At 51.3% G+C, this 17,912-nt stretch overlaps 6 protein-coding genes across 6 annotated transcripts; 3 read left to right on the forward strand and 3 right to left on the reverse strand.

Moving 5' to 3' along the window:
• Window positions 1-9,865: 9,865 nt before the first annotated feature.
• Window positions 9,866-10,361, reverse strand: POJ06DRAFT_185824 (velvet factor; the record flags this gene model as incomplete). Its single annotated transcript, XM_056184771.1, has 2 exons — window positions 9,866-10,010; window positions 10,066-10,361. Coding segments are annotated over 2 exons (441 nt in total), but the record flags the coding sequence as incomplete, so codon positions are not given.
• A 961-nt stretch (window positions 10,362-11,322) lies between these two features.
• On the forward strand, window positions 11,323-12,048 carry POJ06DRAFT_261739 (uncharacterized protein). The gene has a single exon (XM_056188657.1). It carries the CDS (start codon window positions 11,628-11,630, stop codon window positions 11,823-11,825), a length of 198 nt encoding a protein of 65 aa, XP_056041015.1. The 5' UTR covers window positions 11,323-11,627; the 3' UTR covers window positions 11,826-12,048.
• A 106-nt stretch (window positions 12,049-12,154) lies between these two features.
• On the reverse strand, window positions 12,155-13,736 carry POJ06DRAFT_261741 (SRP40, C-terminal domain-containing protein). The gene is made up of 2 exons (XM_056188658.1): window positions 12,827-13,736; window positions 12,155-12,773 (listed from the first exon to the last, which is right to left on the reverse strand). The coding sequence occupies exons 1-2, from the start codon at window positions 13,612-13,614 to the stop codon at window positions 12,530-12,532; spliced, it is 1,032 nt and encodes a 343-aa protein (XP_056041016.1). The 5' UTR covers window positions 13,615-13,736; the 3' UTR covers window positions 12,155-12,529.
• A 67-nt stretch (window positions 13,737-13,803) lies between these two features.
• POJ06DRAFT_34634 (uncharacterized protein) lies at window positions 13,804-14,703 on the forward strand. Its single transcript, XM_056190907.1, has 3 exons — window positions 13,804-14,402; window positions 14,456-14,552; window positions 14,600-14,703. Coding segments are annotated over exons 1-3 (573 nt in total). The 5' UTR covers window positions 13,804-13,928; the 3' UTR covers window positions 14,602-14,703.
• On the reverse strand, window positions 14,546-15,659 carry POJ06DRAFT_34631 (RNA polymerase III subunit Rpc25-domain-containing protein). The gene is made up of 5 exons (XM_056190906.1): window positions 15,388-15,659; window positions 15,240-15,336; window positions 15,096-15,182; window positions 14,982-15,045; window positions 14,546-14,933 (listed from the first exon to the last, which is right to left on the reverse strand). Exons 1-5 carry the CDS (start codon window positions 15,496-15,498, stop codon window positions 14,654-14,656), a joined length of 639 nt encoding a protein of 212 aa, XP_056041018.1. The 5' UTR covers window positions 15,499-15,659; the 3' UTR covers window positions 14,546-14,653.
• A 105-nt stretch (window positions 15,660-15,764) lies between these two features.
• POJ06DRAFT_261748 (uncharacterized protein) lies at window positions 15,765-17,778 on the forward strand. Its single transcript, XM_056188659.1, has 3 exons — window positions 15,765-16,272; window positions 16,329-16,588; window positions 16,640-17,778. The coding sequence occupies exons 1-3, from the start codon at window positions 15,952-15,954 to the stop codon at window positions 17,619-17,621; spliced, it is 1,563 nt and encodes a 520-aa protein (XP_056041019.1). The 5' UTR covers window positions 15,765-15,951; the 3' UTR covers window positions 17,622-17,778.
• Window positions 17,779-17,912: the final 134 nt, after the last annotated feature.

Genomic DNA, 17,912 nt, shown 5'->3' on the forward strand with positions numbered 1-17,912 from the left:
AGCCGAAAACTCGCCTCTTTCTTTACTAGAGCTTAGCTCCTCTCATAGGCTGTCTGTTGTACAAATCTGAGCTCCTTCTGTTTTATGCTGACTGCCTTCTCAACAATCCAAGTAGTTGAGCTGAAGTTAGTTTATATCACGTACTACACGTGACAAAGTGACCATGCAGCGTCAGAAGTTTAGTGCGGTTTTCAATATAGAGGACAACATCAATCTCTCCTACTTGATAGGTACGATTTCACGACAAGGAAGGAGCGACGCATTTCGCCAACATTGTCCTTCTCGAGGTCAACCAGAAATTGGACCTGTAATGAGGTTCACGTGATACTATCAGTCCGTGCCGGACCTGGAATCCTACTTCTACTCATCACGAATACCCTGGACTGGAAGCATTCACTCGTTACCGATGCTTACAAGCTCACCCATGCATCTGCCGCGGTGGAACCAAATATCAACTCGGCACAACGCAAATATATTACGCTATTACAGACAGAAGTGGCCCGGCCTTATGCTGGAGGGATCAAATGTCGTAAAAGTCAAGACACGATTGACCATAGTTACTTGGGCAGCTATTTTTGTTCCACCCGACCGGCAGGCAGAGCAGTACTCAGAGCCGACGACAGCAGCGTGCGATTCAGTCCATGTCGTACACAACAGCTCCCACTTCCCAAGAATGGTATGCCAAATTGTCGTCGATTCTAAGATTCGGGTATGTCAGACTTACAATTCGTATTCGAACGTCCGATATGAATCACGAATTAAAAACAAACCAAATTTCGCGGTTCGAATATGACTTGCGAATTCGAATAAAGAAAATCGTATTCGCGTCCAGCTCTATGACATTTTGAGCCAAGCGTGTAGGAGCCCTGAGAAAATTCCAGACTCTACTACTACCTTCAGGCTGGAGAATTCCTAGGCCGTGTTGCCAGAAGCGTAGTCGTAAAGGGTCCAGGATGATAAACGAACAGTGCTAGTGACGTGCGGTGCAATTTACGAGTTTGAAGCTTGCTAGCAATATAACTACGCCACAGGCTAAGCGTCAAAACGAGGCTAATACTATCCGATATTTAATGCACAAAACAATAATCGCAGATAAGCCTGTTCGAGAGTGTGTTGCAGTCTCCGCTATATAGAGTCGCTCTACCATCCAGATATGTGTTATTTTTTATCATACATTATCGGCGTAGTTTTACAGTTCCACACATAGCGAGGATCTAAACTGTTAGTCATTCATAAGTGTGTTTGTGTTTCGGCATTATGCTAACTACTACAATATTTAGACACTGAAAGTTTGTGACTGTCAACGTTATACAGTCCTGCACGCCATTAATTGGAGGTGTCTTCGGTTTTTTTCTATTGGCACATTGACAGAACCATTACTATTGCTAAGTTGGTTATTGGCCAGAGAGGTACTCAAAGTGGATTGGTTAAGAGTGTAATGTAAGCGAACACTTATCCCCGTAACAGAAACGTGGTTGAGTATTTTTATTATTAGTTGTCCACTCCGTGTGCCTTATGTCGTCGAATTTTTCAGCAGCGAACTCTTCGCAAATTTGTTGTCCACAACGCTTATACAGTCCGCCGTTGTTCCAAGTTAATTGCATTAACCTTACCGGGCCGCCACCTGCCGATCTCAGTATAGCCTGTGGCAATGGAATTTGTTGTCCGCGCTTTTTTCCCAACGGCACGGTTGACATGGATGGTACAATTTGCGGAGCCAAGGTTCACGGCGTAACTCTAAGCTGTTCGAATGGCAATCTAGTGATACGTGGACTTCCTTCATCCTCAAGAGGTTCACCAGACGCGGCCAGACTGAGCAGAGAAAATATTTCCATCATGACATTGATTACGGTAACGATATTGCTGCTACAACTGTTTCATTTGCAGATGTGATGCAACGTTCGCACGGATAGAGATTGTAGGAAGAAACTGCAGTGTAAGAGTATATTAGGAATGCTAATAAGTGTTTAATATGTTCAGAGTTAATGTTAATTTATACGCTTTGTCGGGGTAACGACAGGGTAAGGCCTCTTCCCTACTCCCCTTCCGTAAGCCCTTCACCAGCAGCAGTATCTAATAGCAGCACAAACGCAATCATATTCGCGCAGACGAACGCTGCAATCTCTGCTACTCGCACTCAGCTGTAGCCTACCTTAGGGCTGCTTCGAATGCGGATATCCGCCTGACCTGACCATATCCGTCATCCGCCATTGCAAAAGTGAACATTAATCGCATCCGCCATAAATCCGCCTTGGTCGAATAATTGCAGTAAAAGTGTTGTTACTCTTATTTCTCTAGCCTAATTTAGTTAGTAACCTTTGCCTATTATAGTGCAACTCAAATCAACATAAACCTGCTATACCTATCTTCGACCGCACTATTTCTTAGAAGTAGTATAGTATAAATGCCAAGAATATATCAGTGATGATGTCCCTGATGACAAACTCATGCTCAGCATCATTATGGACAGAACTGTAGGGTGAGAAAGCTCCGTCTTGAGCCCGACAATTTCCTAGATTTTTCCAGCTCTCTAGGCAATTCCCTGGCTTCTTACTTTGTCTTATTGGTTCATTATTGCTTGCATGCTCTGTAATCATTGACAATCCTTGTCCCTAAAGCACAGTCGCGCCAGTTGTCGCAGCTGCTAGCTGTGCCTCTGACGCTGTGAATGCTCTGCCAGAGCGGCATGCGTTCCACATTCCTCCAGCTTCTCGGCGATTCCCTTGGTTCCTACTTTGCCTGCCTTATTTGTTCTATATGGATGCGTGCTTGCTCAACATATCTCGTTCCTGGTTGCTCCAGGCTTCGTCAGTATTGGTAGTACATTCAAAAGATCTAGATGCTGCTTGGCGGTTATCGGCCGAGAGTAATATGTGTCAGGGTTTTCAGGGTAAGCCCCCTTCGTTCTCATCTATAGATCTTCTATAGATCTTCGGGTCTATATAGACATTATGAAGTTCGAAAAATGCAGTACTACATACACCGTTGTGGAGTATAAGCCTTATAAGACGAATAGTACTGTGCTCAGGGCTCCAAGGCATCATAGTCAGAAGTATTGTAGACCTTCTGTGTATTACGAATTCTAACCCCCTTCTTCCACCATTTGCTTTCATAATCAGGCGCTTATTCGATTATTCGCCTTGACGGATGGCGGATATGGCGAATTATTTGGGCCATGGCGGATATATATTCGATATTGGTATCCGCCTAGTCAAGTAGTCGCGGATATTTTGGCCATCCGTCTACCGCCTAGCCTACCTTATGCGGAACTGCTGTTCACTCAATTGCAAAGGCGCACGCTTGATTGGTAATTTAGCAGCAAAAATTTCGCGCCGTCTAGAGCCATTATGCCGATCGATGGAGCCTGTCGTCACACGTGTTAAATTCGCTGATAAGCCAGCCACCCGAGTAAACTTTCTTGGACCTGAACTCTGACGTAACCTTAACCCAGCTGACCGACGAGCGACAAGACGACATCGGTCCCTTCCACTGATGGCTCTTCGATGCCAACTGCCACTCATACTGCCGAAAGCGTACCGTAGATCCATGCATGCCGGAGAATTCCACGCGACAGATTGGTGGTCAGAGCGCCCCGACCATAGAAACGGCGCCGAGGAAATTGGGACATGTGTCTGACATGGCACTATTAAACAATGTTGAAACCTCTGAACGTGGGTGCAATTTCTGGTCGCATGCGTCCTCGCATTTTCGGCGTTCTGGAGCTACGATGTCTGCCTCGTGTATGTTTTTCACGATACGACGAATGATTCTTAAGTAGGAAAGTTGTGCCGGAAGTTCGATGAAGAGAATAAGCGGATGCATGAGCGATTCGCCCGAAGCTAAACCAAAGTAGGCATGGGGCAGTTAATTCCGCTTCACAACGCCCGACAATATAGCGCAGTATTTTGCCAATATTTTTACTGTTGCGCCTCGATGGCCGGCGTTCCTCTCCCCATTGTGTAGGAACTGTCGGTCCCATACCAGCCAAATTAGGATCAGTCGACGTTCATTGGCGCATGCATTGCTAGGTACGACTCCGGACAATGAACTCTAATTGATCTGAGTACGGTGTGGTGACCGGTAGACGATCGAACAAGACGATGTCTCACATCTCTGTTATTGATTGGATACCTCTCGGCAACACCACGGGGCCCTGGCCGCTCCGAGCGATCGCAAATTTGGCTTCGCGGCTGAAGCAATAGTCGGCGACTGAAGCCGGCGGTCATGATCCTGTCTGCAGCTAAGCTGGACCTTGTGTCTCTCGTATTCGACAATTTCGATCGAATTAAAGAGTCGAGCTTGAGGATCCTGCTTATACGTAAATTCCCATGGTCAACGAGACTCTGCGAAAAGCTTGAACTGCCATGACGGTCGACTCGACAAGACATTTGAACGTCATGAAGTATATATTAGTCTAGAATGTTCCGTGGCTCTAATTTGCAGTGCATGAAGGCTATCTCGACGGCTTGCCGATACCCACCCGCCCCGGAAGATGATGAGTGTGCCTGCAATTTTAGCGTGGATGAAGCCGTTGGCTGTCTAGAATTAATCATCGAGAACATGCCAACTGGGACAGTGCAGTAATCTCGGAGTCACATTCGCTCCGATATGCAGGGCTCAAAACCGCCAGCCATCCTGATGCGCGAAATCTCCACCTAAGCGGGCTACTTGTTGAACTTCGCAGCTCGCATTCGCCAGCACTCTGCTACACTTCGAAATACTGACTGTGACATGGCCGTTAGGTGCACAAGTTCGCTGTCGCCTTCACCCATTTAGGTCTAGACCGAGTGCGCTTACCACCTATCGCGATAGGCGCGACAGGTGGCTGTTCACGCTGTGCAAGATTAAAGTTAAGCATTTTTGCGCTGCCTGTCTATCCCTCAACCGTAGTAGGTCTTACGGTACGTGCAGTTACGCTCAATAAACGGCCAGGTGCTCGGGACCTTCTCTGCGGCCATAATGATTTTAGTCGTCTGGCGAATCTACTCGCAGATGCATAACTGTTCGCAAGCTGTTGAAGGTTTGCGGAATTGCTGTCGATACGTCACGAGCCAAAGTTAAATACCGCTACAGAACGAGACAGAGGGACCATGCTCTTCACTTAATTAAAGTCTCCCAGAATAACATCCGGAATGAACTAGCTAAAGTATACATAGGGGTCCAAACTTAAATCAAGGGTTAGGGTAAAATCGGCATGCTTGGGGCACCGTGTCGAGGTTGGATGTTACTATGATACCGATCGAGCATTGCGGCACGGGTAACTTGGCCAAACAGGTGTGAAGCGGCCGTGAGCTGTGCCGGTTGACCATGGGCGTATTCTGCTGGATTACTGCGTTCTTGTTTATAGAGCTCCGCCGGAGCGGACCCGCAATCCGACTGCAGTAAATCGTGGGGACGCAGAGAGCTAATCCGGTTTGAAAAACATACCTGCAAACAACCGCGGCACTTGGTATCCTTTGTGGTGGTTGTACCGGTCTCCAGGTACTATGCGTTATGAGTGAATATTCTTTTTTCGTCATCGAAGGAATGCTGTCGCGCAGTGTCGACACCGGCTGAGTCGACAAAAGTGTGACACGCGACGACACGCTAGATGTACGATCACATTTTATTTTGGCCAACTGGACAGCCAAGTTAAGCTCATACGGTTCCTGAGCATGCAAGCTCCAATGCTTCATCTCGCAACCACTTACAGGACTCGGGATAGTCAATTTGTATCTGAAAGAGGACACACCGACAGGCAGTGCTGTATCAATCAGACAGGCAATGTTTGTCCCTGGTCGCACAGCTTTCAGTTCCAAGAGCGGGTTGGGCTTCTGCAATAGATTCACTAATTGAATTACCAGCGGAAGTGGCATGCCCGCCGACAGCCGGGCCCTCAACGAAGCCCGGTTATGGTGTTGATCAGTATGCGACGAAACTGCGATGTTGTTGCGGACGCGACCGGGTCTCCACCACATGCAATAAGAAGTTCACTATTCGGCTTCTACCGGTGTCTCACTGTAGACACCGTGATAATAATGTAGACTGCCGGTCATTCACAGTCCTCGGCTAAAACTACTCTACAAAACGGTGCTTCACACCAAGATTCACCTAGCCCAGGTCACAGGGCAAACAGCTCCAGCACAGCATTGTGAGTTGGGGCTTGTAGATCCGTCGTGCAGAATTTTCAGTTTAATTCCGGTTTTAAACAAAGCAAAGCCAATCCAAAACCTGCCGACATGTGAAAGTTATGCCGATTCCAGATTCGATCACTTCGTGTTCCTCTCGCGTGGCGAGTCGGTTACCATGCCATTGGAACTGTGCGCATGAGCCATAAAGTCACCAATCACCACTTCGGATATCCGGCGCAACCGTCCCCAGAGAGCAATCGCGGGCCGCATCCACTGACAATCCCAATCCCGGAATCCCAGATCGGGCCGGGCAAGAAGATGCTCAGGCTGGACATTGGTTATAGGTTTGCGACCGGCGCCTGACATCTATCGGTTAGGTACTCGTAGCTGCAATTTATATATGCGACGATTCGACCGTCCGAATATTGCAGACTGCTTTCCCTGTACGTAAGGGTCGAGGGGAATGATATATGTTGCAGTGATTCACAACCAGAGTGCGATGAGAGAGCTCAGCTGTCTTTGGCATTTGTATTAAAGAAGATCGCCGACCGATATAATCTCCTCGCCTAGGCCACGTCAACATTTCTATGCGGAGGTATATAACTCATCGTACTTGTGCCCGTGTCACGATAACTATAGGGTTCGCTTAGCTGACTGGCGTACGTGATTAACCTACCAGCTTGGCTAATCCTGGTCGCGCGTTTCAACGCGAGCCGAAGCTTGAGACAGCGAGTGTCTGAATGCACGAATTAGAAAAGTCACATAACCGAGATTGGTTGAATCAAGAATTCCATACTGTGTTATCTCTCCGACAATATACTAACGTGGCGCTCTGCACACGCTAATAATATCTTTAGCAGCAAGTGTTTTGAGTTAACAGGTAGCCCGCATACCGGGCCTCTGGATCCATCATGAACCCCTTGCGGCAGAGGGCCGTTAACTCTAAATGGAAGTTCGGTAACGGGGAGCCACATCTAACCCGGCCTATTCCGTTGACCCAGGAATGGGACGCAGCTAACGGATGGATTGTGATTGCACAAATAGACTTTCCTATTTATGGTGATGTTGCTTAATCATATCCCCGCCTTTACCGTGATAGGATCGCCTCGATGGAAACAGGGCTCCTTCCGTCGGTATCTACTTACCTCAATGCGCAAATTGAGACTGCGGGCCAATTTGTGTTGTGCGTATTATTTTTGTGAGATGTCGAAAAAAAATTACGATTTGCATGAGATGCGCCAGGCTGGTTTCGGAGTAAATGCGACTGCGCTGTAGGCGCCGACAAAAAGCATTGCTGGCCACCAAACCCCGGAAGCTCAGGCAAAATACAAATCCCCTTGTCCAAATGATTCGTCTGCTATTTATATTATAATATGTGAGCCCCCCGGCGGGTGGCCGGTGTAGTCGACCTCGGGATATATAGCTTGCCTCCTGTATAACTAAATCATCGTTTAGACATGACGTCAATGTGGATGGTCGACGCTACAAGCAGAAATTTCTCGCAACCCATATCTAGCGTCGCGCATTGGGCAAGTCAGGGAGGGTAGGTCGACGACGGTTTGCGCCGGGCGCTCGAACTCGGTCTGTAAATTCGAAGGTTAGGACCAGGAATATCGATGCGTCAAATATATCCTGTGCGCTAGCCCACAATGTCACGGTGCTAAATCCGTCAGCGGTCGAGACTAGTGGATGGGGTGTGAGGCATGTTTGAATAGGTGCCCGAGACTATTATTATTCACCGCCGGTCACGGACATCTATAGCCAGCATCTGTATGGGTCGGGGTAGAGTTAGTCCGAGTCGAGTCGACGACAAGATCAACTTGCGGAATAAAGACATGCAGGTCAAGCGAAATGAAACCCAATCCAAAACAGATACCGGATCTCGGCCACGAAGGGTTCGCACATCTAATCTGTCCAATATATTTTGTACGAACGGGCAAGCATCCGGGAGGAAGGTCCGGCAGAGAATATCGAACGGCGGAGCACAGCGAGCGCGGTACACGAAGCGATATGGTTGACAAAGACGACGTAGAAATTTATTTTGTCGGCAGGTCAGGTCTGGGATGGCGGTCGCCAAAGTGAATATTGCACAGCGCAGAATAAGAAATAGCTGTGAAGCAGAATAACATTTAGTTTTCAATTTTTTTTCCAAAACCTGCAACGACTGAGACGCGTCCTAAAGACGAGCATGACCATTTTTGTCGGCTGTTGGGCATATCATAATTAATGCGGTGGACGCGCACTACAAGCCATGGCTGCTGCAAAACCTGGTTCTATCCCACGCGAACATGGCAGTTTGCCGCTGGGCAGGGACGAATGCAGCATGGCGGTTCGTGTGGGCCGGAGGCTGCATGCAGGTATAAAAAGGGTTTTGGCTCATGCAGGGTTCGACGCTTCCTTGCCCGAAGTTAGGGCGCCAACTACATGCAGCATATTCCCTCTCACGAACGATCCTCAGGACGAGATTTGCGCCGCCGAGATCGAAGTGTCGGTTCGATTTGTCTCAGCAAAAGTCTGCACTGGAATCCAGCTCGCCCTGAAATAGTACTTCCATATACCATTACCACTCCGACACCAAACAAAGCATCACCAACAACAAAATAACTTTTGTAGCTAAAAAAATTTACACCGAGTAATGTACAGAAAAGCAATATAACCAACCGCGTAATTTCGAAACCCGGGGAACACCAAGAAAAATATTTACGGTTTTTTAAATCGTCCCAGAACACAATACATGATGCATGAATGAATTAGTTGTAGTAGTTGCCGTCGTAACGGCTTGATGCCGAGTCAAACGACGGCGGCGGACGCGGGATTGGGATATACGGCCCATTCGTGCCCGTGCTGGCAGTCAGCACCAATTCTTCTTGCGGCGGCAGCGACAGCGGAAGCGGCGACTCGGTGCGAGAGGCGCCGGGATCGCCAAACATGAGCGGCGGTAGTCGCCAGCGGCCGTCACTGTCGTCCATCGGTCCTGCCAGACCCGTCAACGGCGGCGGCACCTTCGGAACAAGGGACGGATGCAAAACCGCAGGCGGCGACGGACGCGGTTGCGCAATGCCTGATAGCGGAGCAGGCAGAGATGGCAGCGGTGGGAAGTCGTAGGCTGGCTGCGGGTGGTGTGGCGCGGGCGTGGCTGAGTGGTTGATTCCAGCGAACTGCTCGAATGGTTGTGGCTCAAATCCGGCATGTGGCTCACTCTTGGGAGGGAGGTGCGGCGGATACTGTGGCTGTGCAGAGTAGAACGGCGGCAGGGCCATCTGGGGCGGAGATTGTGTCTGCTGCCTATGAACGTGGCCTTGGGGAATTGTCGTTGATTGCGGGCGAGGAGGAGGAGGAGCCGGCATGTAATATATCTGGCCACCCTGGCGAGGCGAATATGACGAAGGTTGAGCGGGTTGCTGCTGCGAACGGTCGTAGTAATAGTTCTTGTGATCTTCCGTGTCAGCGGGTTCGTCGCTCCGAGTTTGTCTGTTCGAAGATGGCAAGGAGACGGTCGATGATGATGCGGAGCTCGACGTGCTGCAGATGCTGGTTCGCGGGGAACTTCTTTTGCGACTAGTTCGGACCGGAGACTCGCTCGGCCGCTTTGCGCTCGGTGACGGGGCCGTGCTAATCGTAAGAGCTGTCGCCGCCGTGGCTGTTGACGACGGCGTGCTGACTTCCGTGGTCGAAGATTTCGATCGCGCCGCCGCCGTCGTCGTCGTCGGCGGCGGCGCGTGGTTAGCGGGGCCTGCGCCAGCACGGCCGCCGATCTCCTTTCGGAGTCGCAGTCGCACGCCTTGGTCAGAGAATTGGCGGGACAAAGATGTGGATTCCAGCACGCCGGGGTAGTGCCTGCCAGAGTAGACAGTAAAGATGTCGGACACTGTCGAGGTTATGAACTCGACTTGGGCGCCACTTATTTTGACAGTTAGTTACGACCGAACAATCAAAGAAAATGGAGGGCACGAACTCGAGCATTTCGAAAAGATTGAACTGCAGCCGAAATTGGCCGTCGAGCTTGACGCTGAGGTCGCCAAACACAAAGTATCCGCCCTCGCGGTCGTTCTCGTCGCGAACCCGGTGTAAGGATGACACGAGCGTGCCGGCGAGCGTCTCGCTTGGCGGTCGGGCCACTGGCGTGTTTGCGACGGGATCGTACAGGTTCGCGCACATGAAAAAGAACGGGGACTGGAGCCATTCGCGGTGGGGGTCGCCGTCGGAGACGGCGAGCTGGATGATTGGCGGCGGGTCGACGGCCTTGCGATCGGCGAGAGCTGATTTTGTTAATTGAGACGGCAGGTTTAGCAAACAAAAGCACCAACTGACCTCTTCCGGACGTGCCGGCGGCTTTGCAACGGATGGGCTGCTGGCGGATCTCGAGCATGTAATCCTCGACGCGGAGGCCGCGCCTTAATGCAGATATTGGAACACGAACGGAGGCGGTCGATGACAGGGACGGAGCGGATGATTGGGTTTCAGGCGAGTCGATGAGACTTGCAATTGCCGTCTTGGACCGGTCGGTTTTCCGGCGCGAGACGTCAGAGTCGCTCGAGAGGGAGCGCCGCTTGTGTCTCCTCCGTCGTTTTCGCTTCGTGCTTCGACCGGAAATGGGGTGGTCGGAGGCATTGAAGTCGTCGGACTGGTCAAAGTCGCTGGCGCTTTCGTCCTCGTCCGCGTCCTCGTCCTCGTAGCTGTCATATGAGGACAGGCAGCTGGATTCACCGCCGCCTCGGTCGGAGCCCGGTCCGGCGGCCGACGAAACCGTGGCGAGGGTCCGGAGGATCGATGCCGGGGGTCGTACGAGGAGCGCCAGTTTGGATATGCCGTCGTCGGCCAGGCGGCGGGCGGAGCGAATGCGGTCAATGGAAGCGCGGCGGACAGATTGAGGGGACTCGCGACAATGGCAGCAGACAATCGGGCGCCATGGATGTGAGCGAGTGCGAGTGCGAGTGCGCGAACAGAAAGAAGAAGTTGCAGTGCGAAGACGAAGGGGTGAAATATATTAGAAAGTTATGTCGAAGACTATTAGTAGGAGTAGTAGTCGTACTTACTAGTGTGTAGTTACAATTAGTGTTCTTTGCTCACCAGCAGCAGCAGCAGCCGAAGCAGCAGAAGCAGCACGATCCGCCGAATCGCACAAGCCAGAACCAAATCCAGGCACACTGTACGCATGGTTGCATCACCACACACAGTAATCTAATCGTACCTGGCTTTTCCCGCACAAGCCCGGTCCCGTTGCGCCTGCATAAGTGCGGCACATCCCGCAATCACACTGCGCGCTCGACACTCTCGACCTGGCTGCTATCCTCGACACGCCGCGGCAAGTTCCGCCATGGCTGGTCGTTTTCGTTTAGGCACCGGAACCTGCCGCATGCAACTTGGACCCAGGCGCCGGGGACACGAGCGCGTTAATAAGCCGCCGTCCAATCAACGTGCATATGACGTAGTACTCGAACAGCACTCAATTTAAGCGCTGACCAGTTGTTTTCCAGTGTACTGTGATGCACGTTCGTCAATATAAAATAACTGAGAATGGATTATCGCAAATGGGCAATGTATATGGAAGCACTATCTGTGCAAAAGAATTTGTGGGATAGTAAGCGGGACAGGGTTCTACGACAATTTGGAAGATGCGTCCGTAGTTATCAAGAAGAACAGTTCGCGTACCTAGATTTCGTTCTGACCCTAGGCGATAACGAACCAGGACTGCTAGAGACCAAAGATGTGTAACACATCTGGCGTAGTACGGAGGAGCGCTACAAGAGAGCTCTCTGGCTCGTCAAATCGAATTGGCAAAATAAGCTATTTACCTAGGAATTGCAAGAAATCAGAGAACCGTGACCAAATGGGTTCAGCCGTTCAGGAATGGTGTGACGTCCTAAAAGAGTTCCTCAACATGTAAACCGATAAAGAGACGGTCGTCGTTCCCAGGAAACGCTCTAAATTTATTGCGGATAACTAATCCAATCAAATTCAGCTAACTGATCGGCTTGCCTTTTACCTGTCAGAACAGAAGTTTTGTCTACTTGCACTGAGCAGCCGTACTCATCTCTCGTAGTGCGTGGTACACCAGACTCAGTGGAGCCAGGCATTTTATTCTACTTCACAAAGACTAGCTGATTTAGTGACTATTTATTCAACCTCACTAGGGTTATTTGGCTTTAGTGATAACACCACAGCAGGGTTAGTGATTCAATCACAAAGTAGAGGTCTTATAGACGCTAAGCAATAAGCAAAAGAGGAAGGGTGCTCCTGGCCTGACGTTGATAGTACAACTTGAATATGGAGTTTTTAGACAGCGCCTCAACGATTTTGGCCTCCATCCCAGCGATCACCGAACAACAAGTCAATCCATAAAACTTTTATTAAACAAACGTACGCCGATAGATAAGACTTCCCAATCTACAATACTCTATCCCAATAATGCATTATTACTAATCCGTGAACTTGTAACTGCCGCTCTGAAGCCCGATAGACCCGCCCCGGTAACTGCCCCGCTTCATCTTGTTCTTGTTCTTCGTAAAGTCCTTGCCCCGAACTTGCATCAGCTTCCCGTTGGCCACCTCGCCCCAGGTGCCTGCCCGGCCCTGGTATCGGTTGTCTTGCAGAGAACGATTTTCGAATTTGACTGCAGTCCGGTCGATCCGCGAAAACCGACGACTGGGATCCGTGCTGGCACTGTGACAAACGTTAGTATAATGAAAATTCGACTTGCATTGCGCCAGACTCACTTGCTGCTGCTTGGTGTAGACGATCGCGACGGTGATTTGACGCGCTTTGTATCGGCCTTTTCGTCCGACGACGAAGAAGATGATTCGGCAATCTCGCGTTTTCGCTTTCCGTTCGTCGTCAACGTAGTCATCGTCTTCTCTGTCGCTGTCGATTGCACTGTCGCCTCCTCGCTGCTGTCAGACTCGGAATCGGAATCGGACTCTGAGTCTGACGACGACGACGAATTGGCTTCGTTCTTTGTAGTCGCAGCTTCGTCGGACTCAGACCCAGAATCGCTATCGGAATCGGAGTCAGAGTCAGAATCCGCAGACGATCTTGATGACTCCTCAACCTTAGCCTTCACAATTTTAGCGCTCAGCGTTTTTGGCGCTGGCTTCAAGACTTCCATCTCGGATTCGCTCGCAATGCTGGACTCTGACTCGGATTCGCTCGCACTGCTGGATTCTGATTCGGATTCGCTCGTACTGCTGGACTCGGACTCAGACTCGGACTCGCTGTCGCTCTCACTCCCACTCTCACTCTCACTCTCATTCGCCGACTCCAAGTCCCTGACAGTCTTGCCCTCCTTGTACAACCAAAACACAAACTCCAACGGCGCTTCAACAGCCGCCTCATTCTCAACGTCGACATCCTTAAATTTGCCGCCGCCAACTTTGGCAATTTCCTTGACCAGCGCTTTCGCTGTCTTGACGAGCTCGTGGCGGACGAGAAATGCGTGCATGTGCGGGATCAATGCGCGCGCAGTCGCCAGCTGCGAGTCCGCGTCCGTTAGTGTCGTCGGCGCCATCCGGTCGAATATTAGCTATCTATAAATCTGTATCTGAGCCTATCGAACAAACGCAATCTTAGTCCGACCCGTCGTGTGCGTGTGCGTGTGGGCCGGTCCTAATGCGACAGTGCGTGTGGTTTTTTGACAAGGTCCCAAATTTTCGTCGGCGCCTCGAAAATTTTCCTGCCGGGTTCGTTCGTCGCGTTGCGATGACCTGCACTGCCACATCTGCGTGGCAGTGCAAAGTCAACGCCACGCCGTCCCCTGTTTAGCTCCATCGTGATGTGACCACAGTGGTACCGTCCATCCCATACACAACCCTCTCATAAGTAATGTCGAAACGGCAATCACTATCCGGCGGCCCGCCAATGTTCCAATCGATCGCGCTCACAATGCCCGAACGCTACGCCCAACGCCAGGCCGAGTCTGTCGCGGACGCGCCACCAGCAAACGACGACAGCTACGACTTTGTAAGCGGCTATTACGACACTGCTGGCGAGGACGACGACGGCGGAGCGGCCCCGACAACCCAGACGTATTTCCGGCAACTCGCGGCCAGCAAGTCGGCAGCAGAAATGTCCGGGATCGAACAGACGCTCGAGTACTTTGATTGGACGGGCCGCGGCAGCTCGCGCGGGCTCGAGCAGCAGATCATCAACGAGCTCCAGTTGGTCGACAGCGCGATGGTCCATTCCCTGGTGCTTCCCGACGATCGCACGGCCGACCTGGTTGCCGTGTTGGACCGCGGGATCGAAGAGTGCTGGGACTTGGAGCGCAAGCTCATGGTTTACAAGTTGCAGCTTAAAGTAAGCAGTGCTGGCAAGTCTTATGAGTTTACATGACGACTGACGAGGTGTAGAGTCTCGCCGAGAACTTCAAGACCGTGGATGCAAAAAAGACGACGTCCTCCACTGTTAGTAGCATGCTAGATCCCGCGCCACCGCGGACTCAGAAATGTAGGTCTGGCTCGCCATCTTCAGCCTTCTGTCGACTAACGTTCCAGAAAATATATGCATTTTATATACAATCGTGAATTCGCGAATATCGTACACTATCATTAATCCCACCACGTCACAAGCCCCATGCCATACGTCTGACACGACACGACCAATGAGTATGGCGGCGCAACATTCTGGGCACTGCCACCTTGCAATAACATTTGCTGCTGCGCGTTCTCATCGCCAGCATTGTTATTCTCTGCCGCTAGTATGTTTTTCGGACCCTGCGGTGACTGGTCAGTGAATATCTCTTGCTCGACTTTGAACCGGATTTTCTCGTTCGTATCCAGGTACAGGTCGTGTTCGGTACGCCAGACCCAGGCTTGTTCGCTCGGAACACTTGTATTGTTAGTCACATGTACGTATATTAATTATAGCTGTACGCACAATATGCAGCCTTCAAACAGGTATTCTTTTGGCAGGAATATGTCGTCGAAAAAGTCCATGCGCACTATTAGCCCTGTCAGTAACAGTCAGAGAGACCGAGATAGAGAGTCCCACCTCGAATGCCTTCCTCTGAACACGACGAGATCCAGCCGACAAGCACCTCGCCAACAAACGGCCGGAACACTATTAACCTGAACACGGCTGTCACCCGACGGTAAGCAACTTATACATTGTCAACCAAACCATGAATCCCCATACTCTTTATGTACGCGCTGCCGTCGCCGTGCCGAATCAAGCCGTCGCCGACCTCAAGGATATCGTACAGGCATAAACACAAGCCAACGTCTTGCAAAACCTAAAAACTTAGCCTAAACTTCGTCATCCCTACAATAACAAGAAACCTCACCTTATTGGCGTACTTGGCATTGATCTCGTCTTCCAGTGCGTCCTCAGTCCGCTTCGAGAACTTGGACGGCTCGATCCGGATTAGATCCGAGAACTTGCTGAGAATAAACATGCAGTAGGCTAAACCCTTTCCACAAAAAAAATTCCTGCTTGCACGAGCCCAGGACTATATGCTATATATCTCGCATTGAATTTCTTAAGTGCACCATTGGTTACTCTCTAAACCAAGATCCAACATAGATTTTTCCTCGGCACCGCGACCTCCCAACGGGTTAGGGTAAAGCAAACCCTTACCTCGGTCTTGGGCCCGGCATCATTTTGACCATTCAACGCGCAGCAAATTCTGGTCACTGCTTACCCGCTCCAGACCTGGTGCAACTCCACCATCACGGCGACGGACCAGCAAGTTAACAGGGCACTTTTGTTCCCTCGAGTGTTTTTTTCCCATCTAACCAGCAACAAGATCTCAATCGGGATTCACGCGACGGGATCTGCGCAGTACTTTTGTGTGTCTAAAGCGCCACGATTGCAATTTGAATTGAGTTGAGTACTCTTGCTCGGGACGATGCTGAAGCTGTCGACCAGGTCCGGCGCCGCGGCGGCGGCGACGACCCGGTGCCTTGCTGCTTCTTCTTCTTCTTCTTCGACGATGACGACGACGACGACTGCGCGCCGATCCATTGTGCCGGTCAGAGCTGGACGACGAATGTACAGTGATGGTGGCGCGGCTGCCGAGACGCAAAAGCCGCGGGTGTACGGCGGGTTGCGGGACCAGGACCGGATATTCCAGAACCTGTATGATGGGTACGGCAAGGACTTGAAGTCGGCCATGAGAATGGGGGATTGGTATAAGACCAAGGAGATCCTGCTGAAAGGAGACTCCTGGGTATGTTTTCCGAGTACTCCGGTTGTTGCAATTGCGGGGCTAATTCTGACCTGCAGATTATCAACGAGATTAAGGCTTCCGGTCTCCGTGGTCGTGGTGGTGCCGGTTTCCCGTCCGGTCTCAAGTGGAGTTTCATGAATCCTCCTGGATGGGAGAAGAATGCTGGTCCTCGGTATCTGGTAGTCAATGCTGACGAGGGCGAGCCGGGAACGTGCAAGGACCGGGAGATCATCCGCAAAGACCCCCACAAGCTCGTCGAAGGTTGCCTGGTCGCCGGCCGCGCCATGAACGCCACGGCGGGTTATATCTACATTCGGTCAGTACGGTTGTGGATGTTGGGTTATAAAGCGCTGACCCAAAGTTTTAGAGGAGAGTTCTACAACGAAGCCGTCGCTCTCCAGACGGCCATCAACGAAGCCTATCAGGCCGGCCTGCTCGGCAAGAACGCGTGCGGGTCCGGATACGACTTTGACCTCTATATTCACCGCGGCATGGGCGCCTACATTTGCGGTGAGGAAACCAGTCTGATCGAGTCGATCGAGGGCAAGGCCGGCAAGCCGAGGCTGAAACCGCCTTTCCCGGCCGGCGTCGGCCTGTTTGGCCGACCGACGACTGTCACCAACGTTGAGACCGTCGCGGTTGCGCCGACTATCTGCCGCCGTGGCGGGTCGTGGTTCGCGTCGTTCGGCCGTGAGCGTAACCAGGGCACAAAGTTGTTCTGCATCTCCGGCCACGTCAACGAACCGTGCACGGTCGAAGAGGAGATGTCGATCCCGCTCAGGGAGCTTCTCGAGAAGCATTGCGGCGGCGTCCGAGGCGGTTGGGATAACCTGCTCGGTGTCATTCCCGGCGGCGCGTCCGTGCCCGTCCTGCCCAGGAGTATCTGCGACGATGTCCTCATGGACTTTGATGCCCTCCGCGACGTCCAGTCCGGCCTCGGCACCGCCGCTGTCATCGTCATGGACAAGTCGACCGACATTGTCCGCGCAATCCAGCGCTTCTCCGCGTTCTACAAGCACGAGAGCTGCGGCCAGTGCACGCCCTGCCGAGAAGGCACCGGCTGGCTCAGCAATATGATGAACCGCTTCCTCGAGGGCCAGGGCACTGAGCGCGAAATCGACATGCTCTGGGAACTCACAAAGGAAATCGAGGGCCACACTATCTGCGCGCTAGGCGACGCTGCCGCATGGCCCGTCCAGGGTCTCATCCGCCACTTCAAGCCCGAGATAATCAAGAAGTTCCAAAAGTTCGAGGACGAGGTCGGATCTGTCTCCGTCGGCGGGTGGACGTCAAAATCGACGATAGGCGATGGCGCGGTGCATGGTGTCGGTGCTCCTGGCGCGCATTAATTAACCTTGATCCAGGCTTGGGTGCATATAAAAATCAACTTTTGACTGCTGCTAGATGGGTGCCGATTATAGTGTACGACATTTTCTATTACGTTCGATTCATTTGTTTTCTTTTGGTGTCATGTTATGTAGTTCATAGTGTAATGTATAGACGACTTACATTCCCAGTAAACTATTCCTCACCTCACTCTTTTTCGACGACAATGAACAACGAGACATCAGCTGTCTACAATGGCTGGATCATATACAACTATATAAACCACCGTAATCTATGCACAGTAAATCATCCCT

Source organism: Lipomyces tetrasporus (assembly GCF_029532465.1).
Source record: "Lipomyces tetrasporus strain NRRL Y-64009 chromosome Unknown POJ06scaffold_11, whole genome shotgun sequence".
In the NCBI taxonomy this organism is placed as follows: domain Eukaryota; kingdom Fungi; phylum Ascomycota; class Lipomycetes; order Lipomycetales; family Lipomycetaceae; genus Lipomyces; species Lipomyces tetrasporus.